Source organism: Thunnus maccoyii, chromosome 5 (genome assembly GCF_910596095.1).
Source record: "Thunnus maccoyii chromosome 5, fThuMac1.1, whole genome shotgun sequence".
Classification (NCBI taxonomy): Eukaryota; Metazoa; Chordata; class Actinopteri; order Scombriformes; family Scombridae; genus Thunnus; species Thunnus maccoyii.
Window position 1 is genome coordinate 25,108,030 of NC_056537.1, and position 27,333 is coordinate 25,135,362.

The window sequence follows — 27,333 nt, forward strand, 5'->3', positions numbered from 1 at the left end:
AAAAAGTATCCCCCCCCCCTAAGAAAACAAAACAAGGGTCACATGAATATTTGATGAAGTGCAGGCATGACCTCAGTCAGGTCTCCGTTTTCATGCTCATTTTTTGCCAATTCACACTATTGAATTAGTTTACAGTAGATGTTGGCAAACTCTCCAACCATAAAAACTTCATGTTGTTCTTTTCCCTTATTGACCTATTAGACAATAGTTAACATTTGGAGAGTATTCAAACCAGATTTCTATTTATATTCTATTTCACTTTGTTGCAAAATCTGTTCTTCAATCTTTTACTGTTTGATGTAGGGTGAACGCGACAAGCAAATGCACCGGAAAGCAACTTGTGTAGGTTTATAATAAATGCACCACTACAAAGTCAGACTATTTTTTTCTGGTGGGGGGCTGCTTAAGCTCTGGCAGAGAAGCTGATCTAATTGAACTCCACTGATAAAAACAATGGAATCTTTCCCGTTTTAAAAGCTTCCCCGATAAACCAAATGTCAACACAGCCATATCTTGATTGTTCGACTGCACTCAGCATACGCAGCTCCTGCCAACTGAAAAGAGCCAGTCACGCAAAGGGGCTCAGCTGAAAACAGAACCATGTGTGGGGTTGTAGTTAGCTAGCATTAATACCAAAAGACCCTTTCTTCTTTCTCTTCTTTTTTTTTTCAAATTACACAACCATTAAATTACTTTTTTTCCAATAAGGAGTCTGGCAAACATAGGAAATTATATCATTAAAGTGTTCTGTAATTGGTATCTCAGGTTTCTCCACACTCATAGGAATGTATGTGTGCGTGTTTGTATTACTCTGTGCACATATGTGTGTTTCACAGCTGCGTGGCTGGTACCTAATGTATGCCTGCTATAGTAACCTTATTCTGATAATACAAAGTTATAAAGTGCTCAGTATTGAACAATACTGCTAGAACTCATATCCTTGTAGTGTATGTTTCTTTGTTTATGTGTAATTTGTCCCCAGCGTTGTTCTGAAGCACATAGACCTTGCCTTTAGCTTGGAAACACTGTCTCTTCCATTCCGAGAATAAGCGTACTCATGCTTTGAGCAGGCAAATTATATTTGGGCTTTTATGCAGTGACTGGCGAGAAAGCAGATGGAGACAGAAACACATTTGTTGTCCTTTTCGTTTTCTGCAAACGCTGCTGCCGACATAATTGTTTTGTCTGTCAACTGCCCAAATATCTCACTGTGTTAAAGGACACTGATTCAGATTCACTTATAGACCTATTCCTGTCTCTACTTATGTGAGCCCAGGGTCAGGTTGGCTAAAGAAGACCAGAAGGATGATTCAATTCCAGACATCAGCAAAGTGCTGTCTGCAGACAGGCATTGTCAGGTTAACTCTGTTCCAGCCTTGGGATCAGTGCTCATGAGAAGCAAGCAAAGCCAAAATCACATTTTATCTTACTTGGACAGTAACAGTCAAATGTTTGGAAACGCTTTCTCATTCAAGTGAATGGGAAGGTGTGTCCAAACTTTTGACTCATACTGTACATCTGTTTGTGTTCATTGTAGTAGGCTTTACTGAAGTTTCCTTTATAGTAAAATTATTATGCATGGTTATACATTCATGGTTTTTCTATTCTGTATTAACTATATTCAGAAACATATGAAAAATGTGTCAGTTCTGGGAACTTAATTATAGTATCTTGCATAAAATGTTTATGCATGAGCATTCAAATATTGATACTTGTTTCATGTTCATACCACGAGTCCCAAAGCAGTATGTTTGATGTGATGAAGATATAAACAAGAGCTGCACTGCAGTAAATGCAAGAGGCAAATGTAAAACAGGTATTGCTGCTGTTATGTGATACTTTGTGATCTAACTAAACATGACCCAGCTCATTTAATTGTTGTACGAGGCTGTACAATACAGGCCCCTCACTGTGGCTGCCCTTTAAGAAAAGATTGTTTTCATTCTGTTTGGTAGGAAAAAAAAGTCAAATTAAACAAGCAAAATAAAGAAAATATGCTACTGATATGAACACCAGAGTCAAATAGAAAAAACATGTTTCTTCTGCCATCTTCATTTGCATGTGCCTCAACAGTCAGACACATACATAGATTAATGGAGAGCTGTGATTATGTAATGTATGTAAGATTTTGCCAGTATCCACTCTGGGTAAATGGGTTAGTGCTATTTCAGATGTATCTTGCCTCAGTCTCTCTAGCTGTTCCATCACTTTTTATTCCATTGTAGGGATTTTATAAAGGAACATCAAATCAGCCAACAGCAGTAATAATCCCTCTCTTGTCAGAATCCTTTTTACATGATTGCTGGCAGTGATCCAAGCCTGCAACCGGATATATAAACTGAGACAGAACAAACCGACCAAGCCACAAGAAGGGCAACCTTTTTTATGTATCGTCTGCTTAAATACAGACAGATCGACGCCTTAGAATTATAAGGTTCTATTGGTGTTCTGAGTGGTTTTGAGTTATTAAGGTTCGCATTTTTGACATCCTAGTTAGCAAAGCTGATATACAATACAGTTCTCCTACCACATTTTTAAATGGGGTTTTTATGATCAGGTGAATTTCAGATAGAACCTTCTAACTCTGAGAATTCACTTTTTACTTGGTAAGTTTCTGTCAGCTGTGGCTTCACAGACGGCTGTGAGCTTGTTGAAACAAGTAGGCAGATTAGCCTTACTTTGTTTTAATACACAAAATCAATGTATGAACAACTAAAGGGAGTTATGATTTACAGTATTTGGGCACAGGCAACAATTTAGCTGCATTTTTAAATTTAGACATTGAAATTTAGACACCCTACATTGGGTTTTTCCTGACAGATCTTAACGGATAATACATTTCATAAAGTTTTACCAACAACAATATTCAAGACAATTAGAAAAAAAACATTTAAAAATGTTTCTCCAGTCATTTGCTGATTTTTCCTCTTCTTGCTCTGCTTTGTTTTGTTGTCTATTGCTTGAAACTTTCTTGTCTTTTTCTGTTCCCAGATTTATGTCTTGTTTTGACAAACTGGGGTCAGTGTCAGTGTCTGAGCTCTGAATGTAGTCTCTGTCATCACTGTGTCTGCCGCAGGACTCAAGTTATAATGTTAAACAGACACAAAAAGTCTGCTTCTCACTGAGCTCAAACCAGATAAAAATCTGACTTTCAAATCTGTTAGTGTTTGTATCAGTGTCATCCATAATTGTTTAATAAAATAATCAATTTAGAGGTCTCAAAACTTAAGATTTAGCTACATTTCATAATCTTTTCAGCTCCTTTAACCACAGTCAAAGAGCAGTGACGTCACATGGTAAAGAGGCGGAACGTGATTGGTCCTCCACGCTACATTCCAAGCAAAAATAAACCAACACAAAATAATAAAAACTTGTCAAAGAACAGTTCAATGAGAATAACTAATTTTTTTTGCCAAAAATGTCAGATAGAAACTTATAATTCTATGGTCATGAAATAGATTTCCTCTGAATCTAATGTTATAGATGGACATTTATGAATAAGCTTACAGCAGGAATATACTTTACACCACTTGATTATCTATCTTGTAGAGAGCTGCAAAGAAACTACACCCACTTAAAGCTTTTATGTACCTCCTAGCCACTGCTGTGCGTCATGTGACTTAATAACTCAGTGTTTATAGCCAGATACATGTATCATAGATGGCCCGAAGTAAGTGTAAAAATTTTTACTTGTTAATTTGGCCAAATGGAAATTTAATTCAGTGTACAAGGCAGCTATTCATTAGACCAGGTCTAAAAGACACATCAAGACCTGTAGAATGGAAATGGACAGGGTACGAAATTAACAGTTTGGCGAGTAAATCTCGGAAGGCTATCCACCACACTGGCGGTAAATATTTTACCAAAATAGTCCTGTAATAAAATATCTTGCATGCTGGCTCAGAGGAAATAACTTGTGTTTGTCCGTACACAGTGTAGACATGCGCACCATGTGAGTTTTTTATGTGTGTAAACAGTACTGCAAAACTGTAGGAGCACTGGAGACGGTCTGAGGCGAAGGAGCGCCAGCCACAGTGTGTCTCAAGCGCTCCTTACAGGATATCAGGTACTCAACATCACAGCTCTCCGCTTAACTGCTACTTGCCACCGGTCTGCTGCTAGCTACCGTTACTGTTAATACCTTACAAATGTATATATGACACAAAAAGGTAATTTATCATTTTGGCCGGTAAAAATATGCAAAGCTGATAGAGACAAACTGATCAGACAAGAACAAAGGCCTCAACATGTTTCTTACCTTTACCATTTGGCCACCATTTAGAGTAAGATTTAACTTCAGCGTTGTTCAATATTCAAGTAATTACTAGTTTGCAACCGGTAAATTTTACTGCAAGTCACGCAGTTGTTTTTAAGAAATAAACGGCAAACAAGTTGCTTTTATTTTTCCGACGTCGAGGGTCTCTGATCTTCCTCCATCATTGCACACGTTGGACTCAGAGACATGCTCTCGACCAGCTGACGAGCCATGACAAACGGGACCACACACCCTGGCGCTGGACCCGCTCAACACAAATCAGTGGAAAGAACAGACACACACACATCTGGTTGCTTACTAAGACGATCATCGAGTAAGGCTGACATCTGGGCAGAGTTAGCTATTGAAATTGTGTGTTATTAGATACTGAATGCTTATATTTTGACTGTATGTTTTTTTATTTTTATTGGGAATAAATATTAATGCTTGCTATTTTTATTGGGAAACATTTGTGTTCGATTGAGCCAACCCTTCTTAACATTGTAGTGATTTTTTTCCATAAGTTAGACTTGCATGCGTTATCTCTCTTTTCCTGTCCTTACTAACACACCCCACAGGGTGAGTAACATAAAGGTTTTTAGGCTAAACCTAGGGCAGTGTTCAAACCTTCCCGTCTAGTTTCGCCATCTTCCCTTGTCCGTCCTTTTTTACCCACACACATGATCTTACCCACTGCACGTGGTTTGGGTCAGCCATATTGTTTTGTAGTTCTATTTTGTTTTACACACACACACACACTGTACATAGTCACACCATTAGCGAGGATTCCAAGTTGTATTGATGTTTGTTATAGTTGAATAGTATTGGCTGTAAAGTTGCTACTGTTAAGGTAAAATAAACCCTGTTATATTATAACAAGAAGTCGCATTGGTGGTTTTTGCTTGAATATTGTCAGAGTTGTTATTGCCACTGAGATGATTCCTGTGAAAATGTTTCACCTACTCCAGAAAGAGAAAAGGTGACAGACTGGGAGAGTGAGATTGTGCAAAGAGAAGACCAGCTGCACTGAGATACTCGAATTTACATGAGCTGAGCACTTGACATTTATGCTCTCGTGATCTAATATTTGAAGGTGTCCCTCTGCAAGGGTCTCAGTGCGTAGTTTCATCCACAGGCCCAACAATAAGTGACCAGCCGAGTGTGACACTCGTGTTTCGGGGGACAGGTGGCAGCGCTACTTAATCTTCAAGGCCTTTGTCAATTTTTGCCTACTGTAATGTCAGCCCCTGTTCAGGCCTGTCTCACTTGCTCTGTGCTTAGCTGCTGTCTGACACACTGAGCTCTGCATGTCATTACGTACCTACGATTAGCCTTCAAATATTAAGGCCATGCATGCTTAATTATTAAAAATAACCGGCCAGGTCCTTCTGCAGTTATGAATTAGCTTTGGACTTCCAAAGTTTGTTTATTTATTTATTTATTTAAAATATTTTCATCATATATACTGAATACTATTCCTGTTGTGAAACAAAGAGAGCAGGGGTGGGGGCGTTGTTTTTTGGTTCCACTCTGTATTTTCTTACTACCATTACCATCATCAGCATTCTCACCATTGTCATCATCACTACAATTATCAGTATTATCATCAATCAATCTGCCAATAATAGCGTTTGTCTTAATTAGCTGGATGTTTTGTCATCCATTCATGCATGTTTAATTGTCCTAAATGTGACGATAAATAAATGGGTTTGTCACTGTGGTGAGTGCTGAGATGAGGTGACATTTTGGGGTCATGTGCCAAAGTATGACCTGAAATATCAGCATGTTTGACAAACATCCTGTGACGCTTGTCTGTGTAGTCTTTGTTTGTTCTTTTATATATCTGTAACAAGTAAAATGTATTGTTGTTTACGGCCAAATGCAAAAAAAGTGCAAAGTTGGTCAGCATACTGGATGGTTTAGTGAACAGAGCACCACACATAATTTCACATTGACGACTCTACTTGTCCCATACTGTTGCTTGGACTGATGTGCAGTCGCACAGATTTGGATACAAGCTGATGCAGTTACTTTTGTATAATTAGCTATATAAGACTTGCCAGAGCACAGTTCACTTAATACTGTAGCTTCTCCTTTCTTTGCTTTACTCTTGTGATAAGTAATAACTTCCTCACAATACTGAGGATTCAGGCCATCAGTAAACAACCCATATAGAAGAATAGGCAACCAGTTTACCTCCTATTAATGGTTAAGGACATTATTTGGTGTTCTCAGTGTGTGTGTGTGTGTGTGCGCGTGTGCGCATCTGCTCAGCTGTGCACTACCCCTCTGGGTTTCAAACACTTGGCACAGCAGACGAGGAGCTGTGCAGCAGTTTGGAGAATGTGCAGCACAGCTTAGCCTTCAGAGAAGAAAGTCTTGGCTTTTCCTTCCAAGTCCTCTCCATCGGGCTCTGTTATAATAGCATGCTGACTCAATTAAGGTACCAGAGTAGGTTATAATTAAGTTGGGAGTTTTCTCTTGGGCCAAGCCAAAGGCAGTCTATGAAGCAATGCAATTGAAGATGACACTCCAGAAGTATATTCTTTTTTGTTGATGCTTTTTTATAAGTGATCTAGTCTCTGCCCCCAATGTTAAAAATAGTCGTCTTCTTCAGCTGATTCTGTGGCTATTTTCAAGTGTGTATGATTCTCAAGGCCTCTGTTGACTACAAAGAGCAGCAACATTACCAGCAACTGCTGAGTCACTATGTAGAGGCTGTTGGTGGCTTGCCTCTGGCAATGGCAATACTGTAATGACTGCTCTATTCAAGACGTACTTTCAAGTACAAAATCAAGACATGCAGCCCACATTGATCTTATTTAAAAAGAATTATTGTATATTTTCTCCTTGATGTGGTTTGTTTAGGCGTGTAACGCTCAAATGCAGGCATGAACCTTGGTTATGACACATGTTGATCATCTATGACCTCCAAAACCATAAGATAGCATCTGTTTTAATTTAAGCAGTCACCTTAACTTGTCTCCCTTTATTTGTCTTGTATATCTGATATTAGCTCATGTATCACAGTAGTATAGAAGCAACCATGCCAGCAGAACCATGAATCTTCTGAATGTTATTCTTATGAAAAAAATGAACCACATGTAAGCATATAAAAGAGGCAAACTTATACAGCTACATGGAACTGTTAAAAGGTCTGTTACCATGAATTATTTAGGCGTTATTTTGTGTCTTTCTCTTTAGCCCTCCATATAGCCTTTCTCTGACATGTTAGCCTCTGACCATTAAGTGTATTCAAGGCACTTCTCAAGTTATATCATGCACGATACACTATGGCTCTTGGCACTTAAATTAAGTTGGAAATGCATTGCATATGCCACATTTGCCATTCCTACATTTTGGCTGGTCTAATGTCACCCTTAAGGATTTTAATGTGATGTGTAAGAGGAAGAGTTGCTTCCTGATGAGCTGAAAATTGCATCATCCATCACTCCAAGGTCAGGTATCATAAAAAAGGATGGGAGATGTTCTCTCTAGAGTGCATCTGTAAAAAGCCCAGGCCATCAAGGAGCTTAGCCAGAACAACCACTCATTTATTTTGGGATATATGGTCAGTGCGTGCATGCTAGCATATTCCCATAGGTCAAAACTGGAAGTGAGGAAAACATCATTTTCAGCTTTTCTTAGAAGTGCAGCCTAGCGTGGTCTTTTTTATCATGGAAGTGTATTAGCCTGTGAGTGTTTCCTTACTCCTTCCTGGTTTTGACATTTTCTTTAGATTAATGGTTCCATTTTGTAGCCACTTAAGCAAATGGGACATCAGCTATACTAGTGATCAGGCTAACATCATTTTGTTCATGCTCTAGTTAATAGCAAGTTCAATGAGCTGGCCGAATAACTAGTATTTCCTGGTCAACTATGCTCACTGTTTTATAGATCTCAAATCCCACTTGTTTTCTATCGTTGCAGTTTCTGAATCGGCTGTCAATGAAGTATTGATGTTATCTAAATATAGACCAAGGTTTCATTTAACATCCTAAATCCACTACAGCTTTCTCATACAGAATCAATGAAGTATCGTACTCTACTACTATACGGTCTATTTATCCTTCTGTGACCTTCAGTCCAGAGGTGAACAGTTTTACAATGACTCATGGTCAGTGCTCATTTTGGCCATTTAGGGCCGAGTTAGCCCAACACAGCCCATTCAAACTAAAGCTATTCACTGATGTAATGCCATTGTTTTTTGTGTACATTGTACAACTCATCCTGCCTTTCTGTTGAACAATTTGGCTACACTATTTTTACAAAAGGAGTGAGGGGACATCATCTGGTTTGTTAATGCTTGATGCTTGCCAAAGTTGAGTACAATTTGAAGTTTCAGAAGTAATGAAATTACAGTTAATTAAGTCTTAAGGCTGATATCAGGATATCATGTGTATAAAAGCAACCAGCTCTTTATAACCATTTACATCCAGAGCATGTAGATTAAACTAATATTTAAACTTGCTTTCATTAATAATCAAGTCATGGTCCCTATATTGGTGAGTAAAATAAATCAGGTTGGGTGCGTGAATGACAACAGTTATTAGAAGGAGCCCAATTTGAATCACAGTCTAGCCCTCATCCTTGTAATTTACTTTGTTTGAAGTCAGTCATGAATCTGTCTTTATTCAGTGCTAAACTGAATCATTCTCTTTGTTCCTCTGCAGATGGGTCTCTGTTGCGCTCCACACACCACTCTAAGGGATTTCTTCAAGATGTTCCAATTTCAACAGGGTCGTCACCATCAGCCTTACCAGCCTCACATACTACTGCCTTTGGGAGCTCAGACTCACCTGGTGCCCTGCCATCCATTCCTGAACCCGACCATGAAGCTAGGACTGCTGACAGCATGCGTTTTCAGTGGGGACATGTTGCTCCTGAAAACTCTAAATCCTTCACGCCAAGTTACCTCCTTGCGGAAAAACCACAGCCTCTTTCCACTCCATCATTAAGTCCCTCTGAACATGTATTGGGGTCTAGTCCACAATTTGAGGCACCAGCTAAACTCTCATCAGACTGGAAGCTTGCCAGGATAAATTCTGCCAAGCAAGCTTCCTCTCTCTCTCCAGCTCCTACAAGATCTCAGCTGCAGCCTCAGTCAAATATATCTATAACATCCAAAATAAGCTCCTCAGCTTTTACAAGGTCAACAACACCGCAGCTCAGTTTTACTTCTGAGCAAAAAGTTCTAGATGCACCTTTGTCAGCTTTCAGGAAGCAACAGGATGGAGCATCAGAACAAACACAATCAATCATAACCTCACCTCCTAGTCAGCCTCTTGAGACCCCTGAATTGGCTTTCACTGACTCTATGTCAGATGAATCATATATTTTAGATCATGTCTTACTTGACCCCAAGCTTCCTGTAAATGCTCCAGGCAAAATTCAGGATGTAAACCAACTGAACCCCAGCAGTGCTCCCTTGCAGGCGAACAAACCAGCACATGACATAAACATGCTACCCAACCCAGATGAGATTCTGGCTCCTAGCTACTATGTGCCTTTCATCGGCCCCCACCCTACATCACCTGTATCTGAACCCACTGAGGTCTCTCCAGAGGACTTCTACCCTACCAACACCATGGAATTGGACTGGGGGTCTGGGGACTACATGGAGACAATGTCGTTCTTGAATTCAGAGGGAGATGACTACTCTCTGGTCACCAAGGTGCCCTCTGACACATACGATCTGGAGGACTATACAGAAAGTTATGATACATCCTTCCCTTCCAGGGCAGGCATATCACCTTCATCCTTGCATCCTTTTCACATCTCACCATCTTCCAGCCTAATGACAGCATACAGCACCATTCTTCCACTGAAATCCATTTATCCTTCCTCTTTGTCCTCTACAATTCACTATACACTGGAACCTACTCCCACAATTCACAACGATATAACCGAAGCATCAGACATAGATTGGTCAGATACTTTCAGCATTCAACCAACAGACGTCCTCTTACCTGACATGAACAGCTTGGAATATTACACCACTCAGTTGACCAAGGAGAACAGTGGATCAGACAGTGGAGCTGAACAAAGAGGGAATGTTACTGTGGTGTCTATCAGTACTACAGACATCACACCCACCAGCAGCTTCACCAATGATACCAAATCGACTGAGGATGAATCCTCCAGTGATCTGTCAGGGTTTGAGCCTAATGACGAAACACCACCAACCACAGAGGAGAGTCCTCGGCTGGTCAATGTCTCAGAGCCTTTTCTGCATCCTTCCATAGTCACAACACCCTTCTTTGATCCTTCTTCCTCCATCTGGTTTGGTCAAGTGTCCACCAAAGATTGGTCTGCAGCTTCTCTTACTTTCACCCTGGACAGCACCTCATCAACAGCAGCTATTCTACCCGGTGCTACGGCTTTACTGCCAGATGATGTAATGTCTTCCTCTCTGACAGATGTCCACTGGTTTGTTACAGAGTTTTTCCCACAGAGTACCATACACACCACTCCTGTCTTAAGTGCAACAGCAGCCTTCTCCCCAGTTCCCACTGAACATCCTGCCAACACGACTGCTGGTACAACAGACATTTATCCCCAAGACACTCCTATTACAACTGAACCAACTCTTAATACCACTTTAGCTTCAACAGAACCCACATCTAATGTCACTTTGCTCCCCCCAATCATGCTGGGTGATCAAGGGGTGACTGAAGATGGAGTTGACATCCCAGCCACAATGACCTTGATCCCAGCTAACAGTGAAGCTAACACAATCTCTGCTGTACCCACAACTACAACTGCCACCACTACTTCTCGTCAAGCAACAACTGGAGCTACTGCTACCACAGAAGCATCCACAAGTGTCAGGATCATCTCTACCACCAGTGTTAAGACCCCGACTACAGCAACAACATCAAAACAGTACTTCTGCGACCTTGACAAGCCTGCTTATTTAGTAAAAGTTGGTAAGTCTGACATCTCATTTTTCTGTAACTTGAACTTGAAATATACATATAGTACATATACAGTTTCATAAAATAAGACTATAACAATTAGCTTATGCTTTCTCCTGAAGGCTTTCCCTCTGGGGCCACTGTTGGATATGCCAAATCTCAAGTCAGAGACATCCTGAAATTGGAATACAACAAATCTGTTGAGCTGCAGGTAAGTACATGAGAGTGTGTGTATGTGTGTGTGTGTTTACATGACATTGGTGCATGTGAACCATAAAGGCTGAGCCACGTCTTCATTTTTTTTTCAAATATGATACTAATAAAAAAAATTTTAAAACCCACAGAATTAGTTGTCAAGATCCACAGAACCTCAGTGACCTTTAAAGAACATTTAACACAAAGCACTTGAATGAATGATTCTAATGAGTGATTTGTCTGTGTCATATTTTCTTGTTTTGTCTGCGAAGGTTGTCGACCCCCCACCAAAGTTTGTGTTTCGGGTGGTGTCTGGTCCAGTCGTGTACACAGCCATATCTGTCATCAATGCACTGCGAAGGTCTGGGCGCCGCTTCCTGTCTGTGTCTCCCAACTGGACAACACCAGACAGTAAATATCAAGTCCACACAGGTAAACAAACTTTCACTGAAGTAAAATATTGAAAGATTTCAAGATAACCGTTTTCGTTTTCAAACTTGCATCAAAACTCTCCTTGTCTCTCCTCTCTGCAGTGCTGCAATTTGTTCCTGGCCACATAGATGTGCGATTCTGCAATTTTAGTGAGGGTATTGAGAAAGGTTTGACCAGGGCCTTTGCGGAAGTGCGTCGACGCTCAAGGGAGTCCACCAACTTCACGGTGCATGTGAGTGGGACCTGCATAATATTCGTCTGTTACAGCTGCTTCCCTCCAGTTTAAGCTATACTGTAGCTTTACTGAGCATATTGTAGTATCTGTCTATCTGAAAAGGGAGAGATGTCTTTATTTTTGTATTTTTGCCCTGCAAAGAAAGTTTAAAAAAAAACATGGGTTGCTATGCTTTTTGTGCAAGCAAGCTGAACAGCTGAACCCACTGCTTGTTTGCTGACTGAGCTGACCCCGAACCGCCTCCTTTCATTTCACCAGTGGATGACTGTGATTGCTGCAGGGTAGGCTGACTCTGATTGGGATATTTCTTTGCAAACAGGAGCTGTTCTGTTTAATCACAAGTGCTGGGGCTTTTGGATTTCAGCCACCATGAAAGCTATTTATTAAAAACACTGTTTGCTATAAGATCAGTTTGGTTTCACATATTTAGATTTATACTCTATCTATGTATCTGTCCATCCATTTTCCATCGTTTATTTGGTCCGGATGGCTATAGCAGCCTGGTAAGCACAGAAGCCCAGACGTTCCTCTCCTCACCCACACTCTCCTAGGGGATTTCATTCTGATCAAATGCCCAGAACACCTCAACTGGCTCCTTTCAACACAGAAAAAGGCTATTCTTGTCCAAGCTTCCTCCACAGTCTCATTCTTGCAGTCACAAAGAAGAGGTTATGATCTGAGACGAGGGTTCAGTCACCTTCAGGCTCAGCTCCTTCCTTACCATCACTGTCCAGTACACAACCACCACCAATCCTTCTGTCGACCTCACTCTTCATAATACCCACACTTGTCAACAAGACCCCAAAGATACTTGAGCTCTTTCACTTGGATATTTGAAGTTTATGCTCTAGCTGTTGAGTATTAAAGACGCTTATTGTTTGTTAATACAGAGCTTATTTGGATATGTGGATAGTTGGCTTCGGTAGAGTTTTGTGTAATCCTATTACACTGATGCCTGTATTATAGTCTTTTAGTTGGTATAAATGTTAGGATTAAATCACCCATTTGTGGCAGCAACTAGCAAACTATGCCCTGGGCCACACTGCCCAATTTTGTGTTCTACTTTCGAAGCCAATGATTTTCAGATTGGGGGCTTCATTTTAACTCTTAAAGAGACAAACAGACTTTCCCAGAAGTTACATCAACAGCAGAATGGAAAATGTTTTGCATATTTTTTGTCATGTAATCGTTTGATCTCTAAACTCTGTCTCTGTCTAATTGTGTTTCAGATCGTAAACATAACCATGGCTCCTAAATATCAGGAGCAACGGCTAGTGAGGCAGCCGGTGGACATCACCTTCACTGTGAGGACTTCCAGGGGTTATCTAATGGGGTCAGAGGTCAGCAACGCTCTGATGAAGCTCACCATGGTGGAATTCAGCTATTACATGGGCTTTCCTGTTCTTCAAATTGCTGAGCGTGAGTCATATAGGGTTGTCTCACTGTATTTCCACTTACCTGTGTTACACAGTGATCCCTAATATGTGACCTTTGCATCTGTAGTAGCTGGAAGTGTGCTTTCTGCTTGTGTCACATCCACCAATGGTCGTCTTGAGTTAAAAGTTATTACACTTAAACATCCTTCTCTCCTTCCAACAGCTTTCCATTATCCAGAGTTGAATACCAGCCAGTTTTTTCGGTCCTCCTGGGTTAGAACAGGTATGGTGGTTTCAGTTGTTGGCATGGTTTATTCTGCTGCAACTACTTGAATATGACACCATTTGTGGTTATAATATGTATCTTATTTCTGTTGTCTGTGCACATAGTGCTCCTGGGTGTACTGGACCAGAAAGTGGGTGAGAGGACCTTTCAAGCCAACATAGAGCGCCGTGTGGCCATGTTGCTTGGGGAGGCAATGGGATTAGTCAGACGTGTTAAGAGAGCCACCACCATAGGCAACAGCAGCGTTCAGGTATTGTATCAATATATATATAAAATATTGTACTCAGTGATTGTACTTACAGCTACATCACTTTTACAGAAGATAGTACACACACTGCAAAATGTATCAAGCTTCACAAGCAACTTAAATCTACTGTTGCTTTTCGGAAAAAAAGGCAAACTAATCTAGCTAATTTCACTTATTAGAAGTAAAAGTTAAGTGATATTATCTTGAAATGGTTAGGTGCTGTGTTTGTCCTCTTTATTTCAAATATCTGTTTTAAAATTTCTCAAAACTATATTACAAACAAGTCAAGGTTTCACACCTCACAAGCAGATTTTTATTTATTTAATTGTTTTAAAGTGAATAAGATTTTAAAGCTCGATACTTGACTCTCAGTTATTGTAAAGTCAGTGTTTGATCAAGATATGCTTGCAGTGCATTTCTTCTGATTAAACTGCAGTATACAATAGAATTACCAGTTGAGTTTCTTGTTTATTACACAATAAAACTTTCTAAACTCTTTAACTGAAGGTTTGTTAATGGATTACTCACTTAATCTTGAAAAAGCTTCCTTCCTTGTACCATTTATGTCATTATTCCCTGATGCAAGCTCTCTCTAACTACCTTGCCTGAGTACTGAGGGCTCATTATGTGAGCGTTGCAGTGTTTGTAGCCACTGAAAGCCTTACTGCTTTACTAATCAGGCTCTAGCTTTTGTGGGTTTGCTCCGCACCTGCTCATCTCTAAGGGGACAGGATAGGGCTCTGTCTCCATGGCAACAGCATCCCATTCAGCCCAGGGGCGAGCCACTCAAAAACCACAACCTCATGAGTCCTTGTTCTTTCTCCTCTTTCCTCATTTCTCTGGTCCTGTTACTTGATGGCTCCTGTGACTCACAGAGCTGCAAAGAGCAGATCAATTATTAATTGTTTCTCTCTCTCCGTCTGTATCCTGCAGTTGGCATGATTAAGAGTTTGTCTCTGTGTTTGAGAGGGTAGACTTTATGGGGATGCAGAGATGGGTAGGTAAAAGATTCCAGAAATCAGAGGAACAGAGAATGCAAAACCCTTAGATAAAAGAGACTTGTAATGAGAGATGAGAGATGCATATTTGATCTGACCTCATGAAGTCTGAGTGCATATGGTGGTCTTTAAACAGTTGGGCTGTCAGAGTGATAAATATCATCCTTGGCTGAATAGCAACCTAACTGTTTCTGACCTTTCTGCCTCCTGCATTGTTGTCTGCATAAAACCCACATAGCAATTTAGGAAAACGGAGGAACATACTTGTGGTGAACCTTTAGTGTCTGTGTTTGTGCTATGATTAGATCTCTAAGTTTAAGTTCTGGCATCCTTTTTACCTTTAGAAATGATGTTTTTCACAGTCATGAATATGAATGTCTGTTATACATAGACAGCTTATTATGCCATGCTTGTGTTCCTTCCAGCCGTGATATGATACTGTCATTAAGGAAGCCTAGTTTAGATGTTTTTTAACATTTCAAAGACACTCAACTTCGAGTGTCTGTTGGATATAATGAGAATAAGGTGTCTCAGACTGTACTTCAGAGGAATCCTTTGTCTTGCTGCCTTGCACGCACACACTCGCACAAATACATAGACACATATCTCAAACAGATGTCCCTAGACTGTCATGACAGAATCAGTGTGGTGTCGTCACCCATGAGAATACCTTATGAGTCTGCCTAGACAGATAAAAGAGGAGGTTGAGTCAGGGTCGTGCAATAAAGACACACATTCACGCTGCCATCTTTCCACTCTAATAACCGTGCATGGACTGGATTAAACCCTGGATGAGGGAGCCTGCACAGCCATTTTTCTGTGTTAGCCCAGGCATGACCTGCACTTTACTCTTTCCAGAAGTGCAGACAGCAGACTGTGCTGTGCCTCAGAGCAACCAGAAGGAGACTGCACACACACACACACACACACACACACACACACACAGAGGCGTATTAGACAACATGGAGAAATATTTAAACAATGAATGATCCAATGGGAATACAGAAAGCAAATTGACATGTCATGAGTGTGCTTTTTCTCTATGTGTGTGTCAGTGTATGTAGATGTTTTTGTACATAAAAATAGTTGGCAAAATGAAGGCAACATCTCATATAAAAGGGCTTTCAGCTACACAGATGCCATGTTAAGATGTACAAAACATATAGTTACATACAATTGAAACGCTTGACATGTTATTTCTGTGCTCCAGGACATTATGTGAATGCAAATGTGCACTGTTATTTACAAAGAATGATCAGAGGCAGAATCCTTGAACGTGCAGTTTCAGTCTAATCAGAGGCTTTTATAATAGGTTTCAGTGCAACCGACGGCATTTAGAGAGGCCAAATAGTTGGTGTCTGAATTTTAGTTTCTGCAGTCACAAAACCTCAAAAATTATTAATGTTACAGGGCTCCATAGAAAATGAGGTACCACACTCTCCATTAAAAAGTCATCACTGAAATCATGACACTTTGCTCATTAGGACCTTCATCAGACATTCCATTTATAGTGTGGGGGGTGTAGTGTTTCATCTTCCATGAATCCTGTGATCATTTTGGAAGCACTTCTTTTCAAGTTACTTGAGCACTGTCTATTAGCCACAAATGTTGCAGGGGGGAATAATTCATAGGTTGTGACAACAAATAAGAAGAAAGAACGGGAAGAGGAGCAGTTGTCCGATGGTAAAAGTTCATCAGCAGATGTATAAAGACAAAGGCAAGATGATTGCTAAGAACCACAAAAACTGTGGGGATTGCAAGCCCAGGTCCCTGAGCAATAAAAATAAGTCTATTGAGTGTTCTGCAGTCTTTTTCTAACATCTGGACATGTTTATGTTTGGACAAAGACATAAGATGCCATGATGTCTGTTTAAAATGTGGTGGACAGTGCAGGCAGCCATCTCGTGGTAGTCATTAGGCCTCATGATTGCTCTTTGTAATTGTATTACAACTGAGGTACATTTCCTTAATTCCCATATCCCAACATTTATGTCCCCACACATGTAGCTAAACAAACTGAAGAGTGTCCATGTTTAGGATGAACTCAAACATCTCCTATAGCCTTGATAATTACCTCATCCAAACTTCCTGAACTTTTATGGGAAGCAGATTTCTTTTTCTTATCACTTAATGAAATTGTAGTCATACCCCAATATTTCAGTACAATAATTTCAAGACTTGGGTAACAACATTCAGAGATGAATTTCCTGATGAGAATGGGTGGCCTTCCACCTTATTAGATACTGGATAATTGTTTACATACATTTGCACACCTCTTGGAGACTGAGTTGTTTTAAATCAAACTTTTCATATCTCCACTTTACTGATGTACCACATGATTTTGTTGTTAATGTTTGGACAAATGACTAACTCTACCTTTCTGATTGTTTCAACCTCCAGGTTGTAAGTATGAGCCGGCTGCTGGGTGCAGACCAGCCCTTGGCGATCGTGTATTTCGTGGAGGGTCCCAGCGGTCAGCGGATGCCTGCAGTCAAAACAGCCAACCTACTCAACAGCTTGGACGTTCAAAAGGCTGCCATTGTCTTGGGATATCGTGTTCAGGGCATTTTAGCACAGCGTGAGTACCTCTGGCATAACAAATAACTGACATTCAAGGGCACCCTAGTGATTTAGTGAGTGAGGAGATGGTCCTTGACATTGACAAACTAAGTTTAAGCTCCCATGTTTGCAAGCATCCAAGTTGCTGAACTCTTGAGGGCTGGTATGGAGTTGAGTTTTCTCCTGTGCAGATAGATAGTGTTAGTTATGTATTATTGTTGTTGCTTTTGTTGTTGTATTTGGTATTTGACTTGAAATATAGTGTGCTGCAAGGACTGTTTTTCTTTTTTTTTTGATGTAAATTGCACAATTCAAGGTCTAGTTGAACTTAATTAATTTGAGTTAAATTGGAGCTGGAGCAGAGGGACACAAAGAACAAGAAAGGACACAATATTAAGAAAATAATTTATAAACCTCAAAGAGAATATTGCATGTAGTCTCAAAAGGTGAACTTACAGCTTAGTGACATGCCTTGTGTCTCATTGTTCACGAGCTCCTAATAAGAAAAAATTAAACTTCTGGCTTCATGTGTTCCTTTTTATGTTTATAGTAACATTTTGAGCTAATTACCTCTCCTTGTATGCACTGTATCAAAAGCCTGTTTTCCTCAATAAGAATCTAAACAGGGGATGAAGGCCTAATGAGAGCCCCTCAAGGGAGGTCTGTTTCTGTGCTGCCTGTGTTCTCCTACAGTACTTTCCCAGGGGATGAAATGAATGTTAATTAAAACTAATGAAGGTCTGCATTAAGGATTACAGCAGTGAGAAAAGAGGCAGCACTCCAAAGATATATTGCATGTTTAACTTAGCATCCATAAGGTGTTTGCGAATAGGATTGAAGGGAATAAAAAGGGTATGCTTTGAATATTGAACCACATACACATACGTTACATTTTTTTTGTTTTTGAAGCCCGACTTTAAACAAAAATTAACATTAAGTCAATTTTGCATACCTCCCCATCACTCTCTCAATCTCTCCCTCTTTCTCTGCAGCTGTAGAGAAGTTGGCGTCCTCACCCTCCGACACTGAGAACACCAACATGTGGATCGTCATCGGGGTGGTGATTCCCCTCCTGGTGGTCATCATCATCATTTCCATCCTCTACTGGAAACTATGTCGGACAGACAAGCTGGAGTTCCAGCCAGACGCCATGACCTCCATCCAGCAGAGACAGAAGGTAGAGTCTCATCATCAGTGTTGTACAGCGTCTGATTCTACATCGGACTTCACTGTGTGTTCCAAAATAATTCCGAGTCAACAGCTCATTCTTCAAATGTCATATTTGAAATATGTAAAATGGCAGTAATCGCCACCACAGTTTCCATTGTTTCCGTCGTTCGTTGCGTCATCAGTCACTTCAGTTGGTTTAGAAATATGTTGAGGTTCTTTTGTGGCGTTATATTGTCCTTTTTTCATTGACAAATGGACTTTAAACTTTAAAAAGTGACATTTTTGCTAACCTTTCTCTGTTGGGGAGCTGCTACAAAGTGCAAGCGGGAGGAGAGTTTATGTTTCTGTTTTTATTCAACTTATTTTTGTTGTTGTTTAAAAATGGTCGTATCTAATAGAGATTAACTGTGTATGTATTGTATTTACTGTGTTACATTATGTTTAATCGTGTTAATGAAAATCAGTACTCCGAACATTACTGTGTTCTGCATAGAAAAGATTATGACAACTGATTTGGAACGTTAGAAAGCTGAGTTCAATTTAAAATTCATATGAACTGCTCATTAATTAGGTGTATCTGTCATTGCCATGAATGTGCTCTGGGACAGCACAGATTCTGGACTTCTTCTTCATTTCTTCTTTTAGATTAGATTAGTAAAACTTTAATGATCCCAGTAAGGAATTTATTAATGGGCATGAACTGGGTTAAAACTTCTAGTACATGCCATGAGCCTTAACTGCTCTTATATGTGATTTAAAGCTTTTTTCCTATATTGCCTCTCATTGGGTCAAAGATCTAACCACCCTGCCCGACCGTCCCCCTTCGTTTCACTGTGTTTTCTGTTTGTGACAACTGAAATGCTTCTCCTTTCTTTTTCCTTTCACTTGACATAGAAATAATGTAATTCGGCTCTGCTGAGGCTGTTTCCTGTCTTACTATTGTCTCTCTAACTTTAAAGCATGTTCTGTTTTGCCCTAAAATTAATTGGCAGGAGAGAGATTTTTCCTGCTTGTGGAAGCTCAGAAATCACGATGAACAAAATATTTTTAAGCCGTAATGAAATGACTCTAGTCTTTGTTGAAAATACATCAGTCCACTGCGAGACACAGGGTTGAGTTCACCAGAGAAAGAATGTGACATTGAATTCCACTGTGTCTAAATTCACCAAGGTACAATACATTTTGATATACAGTATACTGCCTAGCAGCGTTAATGTATTGTGATACCAATGCCAAAGTAATCCCAAAAATCACAGCATTTTGTCCTGTTTTGTTTTGGTGTGAGGGATGGGCACAACATTTTGATCCAGTTCTAGGTTTATCAGCGTGTGACGCAGTTTTAAAGTGTGGTACATAAGTAACCGGCTGTCTGTATGAGTAACCCCTGCAGTAGTCTTTCTCAGCCACAGTGACTCTTTCGTCATTATCTCAGATGTCAGTGACACAGGAATACCACTTCCATCAAATCCTGAAATAGATTTTTATACGCTGAATTTTAAGCGGGCTGTTTTGGGGATTTATGTGTGTATTTTTCAGGGCTTCGTGTCCTACTGGGTAATATTTCTGTCTGTGTCTGACTTTCCTTCCTCTCCACTTCCATTTGAGTTGAGCTATGAACCCACACTGGTGTAATGCAATGAATCTAATGTGCTGAGGTAACTATGACTTAGCTTACCCTCTCTGCATAACACAATCATCTGTCACTTAACACCACTCCTCTACTCTCAGCCTGCTACCCCATTCAGAGAATCAAGGACCCCTCTTCCCCAGGCACTCTCTCCAATTAAGAGGGATATAGAGTTTAGTGAAGATGAAGAGGAAGAATATGAGGAGGAAGAAGAGGAAGAAGAGGAGGAGGAGGAGAAGGAGGTTAAAAAGGGGAAGGTACAGAGCAGTGTGGTGGTGGTGTGTAGAAGATATAGATGAGACCTAGTTTGTGTTTGTTTGTTGTTTGTTCATCAGTAGTTATTTAAATATTTCACCATTATGTAAAGAACAGCAGAGTAGATACAGTTAATGAAGTGAAACATTGTTAAAAGTCCAGCTGGGTGTATGAGTTTTAAGATACAGATGCAAAAGCATTGTGCCTCATCACTAGAAGTATTTATCCTGTCCACCATTGCTTCTGCTCAGACACCAGTAGCTCTTCCTAAGAGCAAAAAGAGTATGAGCAGTGAGGAAGAAGAAGAGGAGGAGGAAGAAGAAGAAGAAGAGGAGGAAGAGGAGGAGGAGGAGGAAGAAGAAGATGATGAAGACGAAGATGAGGACAAGGAGAAAGCTAAAAAGAAAGGCTTTAAACCCGAAGAGCAAAGAGGAAAAGAGAACAAAGCGATGCTAAAGAAAACAGGGCAGATGAAGAAAGAAGAGCAAATGAAAGTGTTGTCTAAAGGGAGGAGAGCCAAGGCGGAGGTATACGGTGTGACTAGTGCTTGTTTCATTAGCGGACATTAGGATCATGCTATATCCTGTTTTGATGCTTAGACAATCCAGCATTATGTATATGATGGTGTGTTTATAGTGTGTAGATCCTGAGGAGCATACAGTGACTCTGTGTTGTGAAGTATTAGTTGTCATTCTGCATGTATCAACTGTTTGTTCTGAGTGAATCCCCAATATATCTTAAGACCAGGCTAAGTAGTAATTAGTGAGTATAATGTGTGGGATATAGTTCACTAGATGTGTGTTTGCTTTCATTCAGCCTCGGTGTCAGTTATAACGAAACAGGTCGACTATTTCAGCTGCCGCTTTTTGAATGCTTTCCCTTTCAAAGACCGGCGTTGTTTATATGCCGTTGAGTGCAGCACGCACACACACAAACATACACACACTCTCTTTGGATTAGCTGTTTCATACTGGCAAGCATCACGCCGGATTAGGAGTTTTATACCAACAAGCCTCTTCTAAGCCACACGTTTTGCAATAATAAACTCAGTGTGTGCACGTATAATACAGAGAACATGTCATGTCACTCTTCTCTTCTCTTGTAGACACGTTTCGGTGTCATAAGACCCGGAGTTACGCAAACTGCGAGCACACATACTGAGATCTGACATCCTCTGTTTACTCCTTTGCTGTTGGAAAGTCCTGAGGGCTTTGCACTCACATAGTCTCACTGCTTCCATCCCCCCACCACCTCAAAGAAAAGCAAGCAGCTCAATGTTTCCCCACGTCTCTGTCTGTCTCTCTTTCTCGTTTTCCTTTTATTCATTAATGTCTGTCTGTCTGAGTCTCCCTCCTCTCCTGGACATCCATTCATCAGTCATTTGACCCAATTATGTACTTAAAACTTGTCCATCTATCTAACTGGCTGTCACTTTACTCACTCACAACTCTTGGTCAAAAACATCAAATAGATTGTCAGTGGTTTAAACTGCAAATTAATGTCGTTATGCAACCATGCCATACTGAAATATGATTCAACTTACAGATGATGAATGCTGTTACTGAGAATTGCCCTCCTGTTGTTAAGTAAATATTATTAGTATTGTTCATTTTTCTTGGCTCCTTCTCTATTACCTCTTTAACTTCTGTCTTTCGTATGTCTTTCCACCTTTCTTTCCATGTCATATTCCTAAAACTCTCCTCTCTTTGCTTCTTTTCTGTCCCTTTCCTCAGTTGCAGGCTCCCAGTGTGAAAGGCTTTGACTTTGCCAAGCTGCACCTTGGCCAGCAGAGTAAGGATGATGTCATGGTGATCCAGGAGTCTGTCCCGCCAGGCCCTGGCCCTGGGCCCCTGCCCGTGTCCATTAAAGAAGGCCTCAGTCCATCAGAGAACGGGGAGATCCCTACCCCGATATCAAAATCCTCAGCCACCTCCACCAAGGCATCCCGCAGTGGTCGAAGACGAGAAAGGTCGGTGCTGCCGGTAGTACAATGCAGGAGGAGCGAAATAGCATGATAGATTAGTAAAATGAATATGGAGAAACCTTAAATTGCATCAGGTTATGTCTATATACAGTAGGTTATTCTGTCTGAGGCTACACAACATAGAAGAGAGAAAGCAACCAACAAGAAGCTCTGAAATAGTATTTCATCGTAGTGTTTTACTCAGTTATAGTCAGAGGATTATTTTTGTCTTTCCTAATCCACCATCTGGTCAAAACACTCACAGTTTGCTCACAGTTAGAGATTTCTGGGGGAGGGTTAATCCTCTACCTGATACATATCAAGATGTTTAGTAAAGATATTTAACAGAGCTTGTTTTTTACCCTATCACCCGGATTTTCAACACAGCTCAGTTGGGACAGTCAGTCAACCGGACAAAAAGCTCTTGACAGATCCTCTGATCAATAATTAATGCACTAGACAGTGAGGGCCATTCCTTTACTCTTGCATTCTGTCACAGATTGTCTATATCAATTATATTAAGTTACGATATACAGAGAGATTTATTTTTTATTGTTTGCATAGTTTTACTTCATTTGTTCAAACTTCTTCGATAAGAATAGACTGAAAATTGTTTGATTTTATTTGGCCATAGCCCTTACTAAATATTTTGAATCGATGAACTTCATGTACACATACTGTATTTATTATTTATCATAGCAGAGATTCTTAGAGGAATTTTCCATTTTCCATTGTAAAAATATTTCAGATATGTGCACCATTACCAACAGCTCCCAGCTCACTGACTGCTCAGGTTAATAGACAATATTTGACACCAAAACATTAGTACAGCAGTTAGTTCTTAATGCTTTTATTAGCTCCTGTTGTTAATATAGTCCAATACAACTGTCTTAATCAGAGTAGAGCACTGATACTGGTTGTTAAGACAAATTAATTAGGAAAAAAGTAATAGTTTATAATTCTATCAGTGAAAATGCTTCCAGAATTTAGCACTACAAGCTTCAACATCATATTAGTATTTCTTAAAAGACTCCCCCACCCCCTCAGCTTTTACCTTTCTGAAGATACCACCATTTTCGATTATGCATGGCATTTCAGCATGGAAGTACATTCTTGGCCTTCCATTATTCATGTACGTGTGTGTTTTCCTGGCAGGATCTCACCATCAGACGGTGATTCCGTGGTGAGTGACCGTTCCAGTGAGCGAGAATCGACTGAGGAGAACCTGAGAGCCCACGCCACGCCCAGCGACAGCAAGCAGAGCCGTAAGCTCCCCATCAATGTTTTAAATGGCAAGTGGCCTTGGCAACACACATCGCTCCTTCAGATACAGAATTGGGGGGAGGGGAAGAAGGAAACTGAGGGGATTGGTCAAACTTAAAGAGATGTAAAGAGAGCAACTCAAGCTGGGATGATTCGATTGACAAGATGGCCCAATTAAGGGCAGAAGGGTCTGTGATGTGGCTAAAGGGCAAAGTAGAGAAAGGTTAATGAAAAGAGTCACCATCAACAGAAGCCCTGACATTAGGATTACACAGGGAAACATTAAAAGTAAAAGAAACACCTGGTAGGAACTCCATTTGGTGGCCTAAAGAAGTCCAGAGAGAGGAGGGAAATGAGGGGAAAAGATATGTTAAGTTACTCTATCTGACAGCTTGTTGATAGATTCAAGCCTGTAATGCCACTCAGACACTACGTGCTGGAGCCAGAGCCAGTCAGGCACACAGACTGCAGCCTGACTCACCCACAGAGGAATGGCCTCTGTTTTGTTACTGATAAATCTCCGCCTGAGAAGCATATGCTCTGCCGCACTGTTTATAAGTAAAGTACATTGTATATGAGATAGATTCAGCATTACATAACGTACCGTCGTTCTCTTTCTGCTCCTTCGGTCTGTATCAGTGTTTTTTCTGCTCGTCAGAATTTGAAGTACTAACAACAGCAGCTCCTTCCTTTCTTTTCTCTCTGACTAATGAACTTCACAAGACCAGAGGAGAAGATTTTATCAGCTGTGGGAATGTATCCTCTCTTTGTCTCTCTTCTTTGTGTGTTCTCTTAATTTCTAAAAAATTATTATGACTTTAATGGTGGCCACATCTCAGTATACTAGTCTTTTTAGTTTTATTGTCAGCTACAGCTACCACTTCTATCTTAGCTGCTCTTATTTGATCTCCAATAAAACTCTTCTTTCCTTTCTATTGCGGTTTGCAGGCAAGAATAGAATTGGTAAGACTTTGTCCTCTCTCTGTCTGTGTCTCTGTAGACCTCATTCTTGACCTCCAGCAGCTGTGTCTGTGTGTTTGTTTCTGCGGTAGCTTGTGCTCTGCTTGTTCCCACCATCCATCACTGTCTGCTGAGCTGTCAGTCACAGCGTAGAAGCAGTTGACTTCACAAAAGCCATTGTTTGTAATGAAGTAGAAACCAGAGCTCATTTCATGTTACTGCTGGAAACATTTACTCCAGACTTTTGTTATAAGTTGTTATTTAAATGTAGTCATGGCAGTTAAATAAAAAGATAAATGTTTCATAGTGATCCTCACTCAGTAGTTGTCTCTGAAAGCACCCGTGGTTTAACTCCACATCACCATTTAGACTTGTATTGACTACACTGTGCTGACTGCATTATGATCTGTTTTTTCTATTTTCTTGCTTTCTCTCTCAGGTCCTCCACCTATGAACGGCACGACCGAGCAGCTGTCCTCAGCCTCCATCTTTGAACATGTCGATCGGATGTCTCGTGCCACAGACGCAAGCAGGAGACTCCCCAGCAAAGTCCAGCTTATCGCCATGCAGCCCATGCCTGTCCCACCACTGCACAGCCCCACCATTAATGGCAAACTGACCGACACCAACCAAATCAACAAAGAGGTTCGCTCTTCTGAGTCTGATCGCTTGAGCAAATCGATCAATCCAAATACCAACTCCTCCATATTTTTATTTTGTGTTTTCTCCTCAGATCCAGGTAGCACTAAGACACAAATCAGAGATCGAGCACCATCGTAACAAGATACGTCTGCGCGCCAAGAGAAAGGGCCATTACGACTTCCCCGCGATGGATGACGTGAGCAGTGGCATCGGAGACCCCAAAGACCAGGATCGCATCTATCACAAAGCACAGATACAGATTGATAAGATCCTGGACCCGAATGCACAGATACCCTCCATCTTCATGGAGCCAAAGAAAAGGTTAGACCTCATACTGTGAGTCAATGCACTTCTTTGGTTTTGTGGTGCAAAAGCTGACCTGGCTTGATCTGATATATGGCTGTGCTTTTCTAGCCTTGCTTTAAGAACATTTTAAAAAGAGTTAACCTAGAGGACATGTCTACATTTGCTTCTCAGTGGTCGAGGGAGGCGCTCTCCCAAACAAAGGATGAAGGAACAGCTGAATGGAGGCATGATGGATGCAGACAAAGACCACCTCATCACTGAGGACACTGATGCAGCTTACAGAAAGTGCCCTGGGGTCAACAATGTGGCCTATGTGGTAAGTAGTGCAGGAGTGACATGGTATTTGAATATGAAAAATCCCCAAAGAGCAAATTGGATTCAGATGCGTAACAACAATGGTTCCATGGTCCTTCAGGGTACCATTAAAGGACCATAGCATTACAGTTCATACAGTACAAGTAAACTATGTCCATGTCCTTTTATTTTACAGCTTATTTTTCTGAATAATCTCAAGTACAAGTGATGGAAAGAAACATTTTATTCGTTCTGGGTAAAACCTCAACTGATGTTTTTTCCAATCCAACCTGTCATTGTGTTTACTCCAGTCGGACCCTGACCAAGGCCCAGGATCCCCTCACAGGAGCCCCTCCCCCACCGATGACGTCTTCCTGGGTCCTGCTTCCTCTCCTCCAGGTCATGCCCCTCCCCCACCCCCCTACATGCCCCCACAGCCCTCCATTGAGGAGGCGCGGCAGCAGATGCACTCCCTGCTCGACGATGCCTTCGCCCTCGTGTCGCCCACCTCTCAGGGCAGCACAGCGGGAATCACTCTCCCCGGGGTCAACACCAACCCCCCTAGCTCCAGCCCCCCAGGCCGTGGGCCCAGATCTTGGGGTCCCTCCTATCCAGGCCTTGGTCCTTTCCCTGGTGTAAGTAGCCAACTCTCAGCCCCTGAAGCTGAGCACAGTTGTATTTTTGGCAACAAATAGTTCTCTGTGGCATCTAAGCTTCCTTTAAGCTGTGTCCAGTCAGGTGTCTCCTCCTTTCACTAATCTGGGGACAGACCTAAAGAAAAAGAACCTCAGACTCCCTGTTTAAATTTTTGATGACCAGAAATGTAAACAGACATGTGAAATCCTTTGTATTCACCATCCGTTCCCTTTCATGAGGTTTTCTCACCTCGTTCCCAGCATGAAGCGTATAGCTTCAAGTTTAATTGTGTCCTCTTAGCAAACTAATCAGTTAAGTATTCCTCCATCTGTCACCCCCATGTAGCTGCGACCTTGCAACCCCCGTCAGCTATCTACAACTCCTAAGACTCTGCCGTAATATACCCTGCATATGCTTGATCTGCATTAGTCAGCGTAGACTGCTTTCAAAGAAGATACAGTCATATAACTGCTCTGTAGGCTGCTGGAATAATAAGCTCAGTGTATGCAGTCATTTTTTTTATACATATGTTTATACTTTTTCTTGATGGGAGGTCTGTTTAAAGCAGCACCTTACAAAGACATTCACTTTGTTACACAGAGGCCTTACGCCGTGTGTTGTATATTTAATAATGCTGAAAGCTGAGCTAAAATTAAATAAAGCTTTCAGTGCCCATGTGTATTATGTAAGAGGAAAATTAGGAGTTGTTTAGAGACA

General features: G+C 40.9%; 1 protein-coding gene across 3 annotated transcripts in view; it reads left to right on the forward strand.

The window, feature by feature from the left end:
* si:ch211-1e14.1 (UPF0606 protein KIAA1549) overlaps positions 1–27,333 on the forward strand; it is a 39,351-nt gene that overhangs the window by 6,888 nt on the left and 5,130 nt on the right. For 2 of the 3 annotated variants that reach the window (XM_042411545.1, XM_042411547.1), the window contains exons 3-17: positions 8,929–11,184; positions 11,295–11,383; positions 11,640–11,799; positions 11,901–12,031; positions 13,264–13,453; positions 13,634–13,693; positions 13,801–13,946; positions 17,342–17,519; positions 18,493–18,677; positions 22,286–22,521; positions 23,671–23,807; positions 25,178–25,383; positions 25,472–25,701; positions 25,858–26,002; positions 26,292–26,615. In XM_042411545.1, coding sequence (XP_042267479.1) covers positions 8,929–11,184; positions 11,295–11,383; positions 11,640–11,799; positions 11,901–12,031; positions 13,264–13,453; positions 13,634–13,693; positions 13,801–13,946; positions 17,342–17,519; positions 18,493–18,677; positions 22,286–22,521; positions 23,671–23,807; positions 25,178–25,383; positions 25,472–25,701; positions 25,858–26,002; positions 26,292–26,615 — 4,673 coding nt within the window. The remainder of the gene's footprint in view (positions 1–8,928; positions 11,185–11,294; positions 11,384–11,639; positions 11,800–11,900; positions 12,032–13,263; positions 13,454–13,633; positions 13,694–13,800; positions 13,947–17,341; positions 17,520–18,492; positions 18,678–22,285; positions 22,522–23,670; positions 23,808–25,177; positions 25,384–25,471; positions 25,702–25,857; positions 26,003–26,291; positions 26,616–27,333) is intronic. The other variant, XM_042411546.1, reaches the window with a different exon arrangement.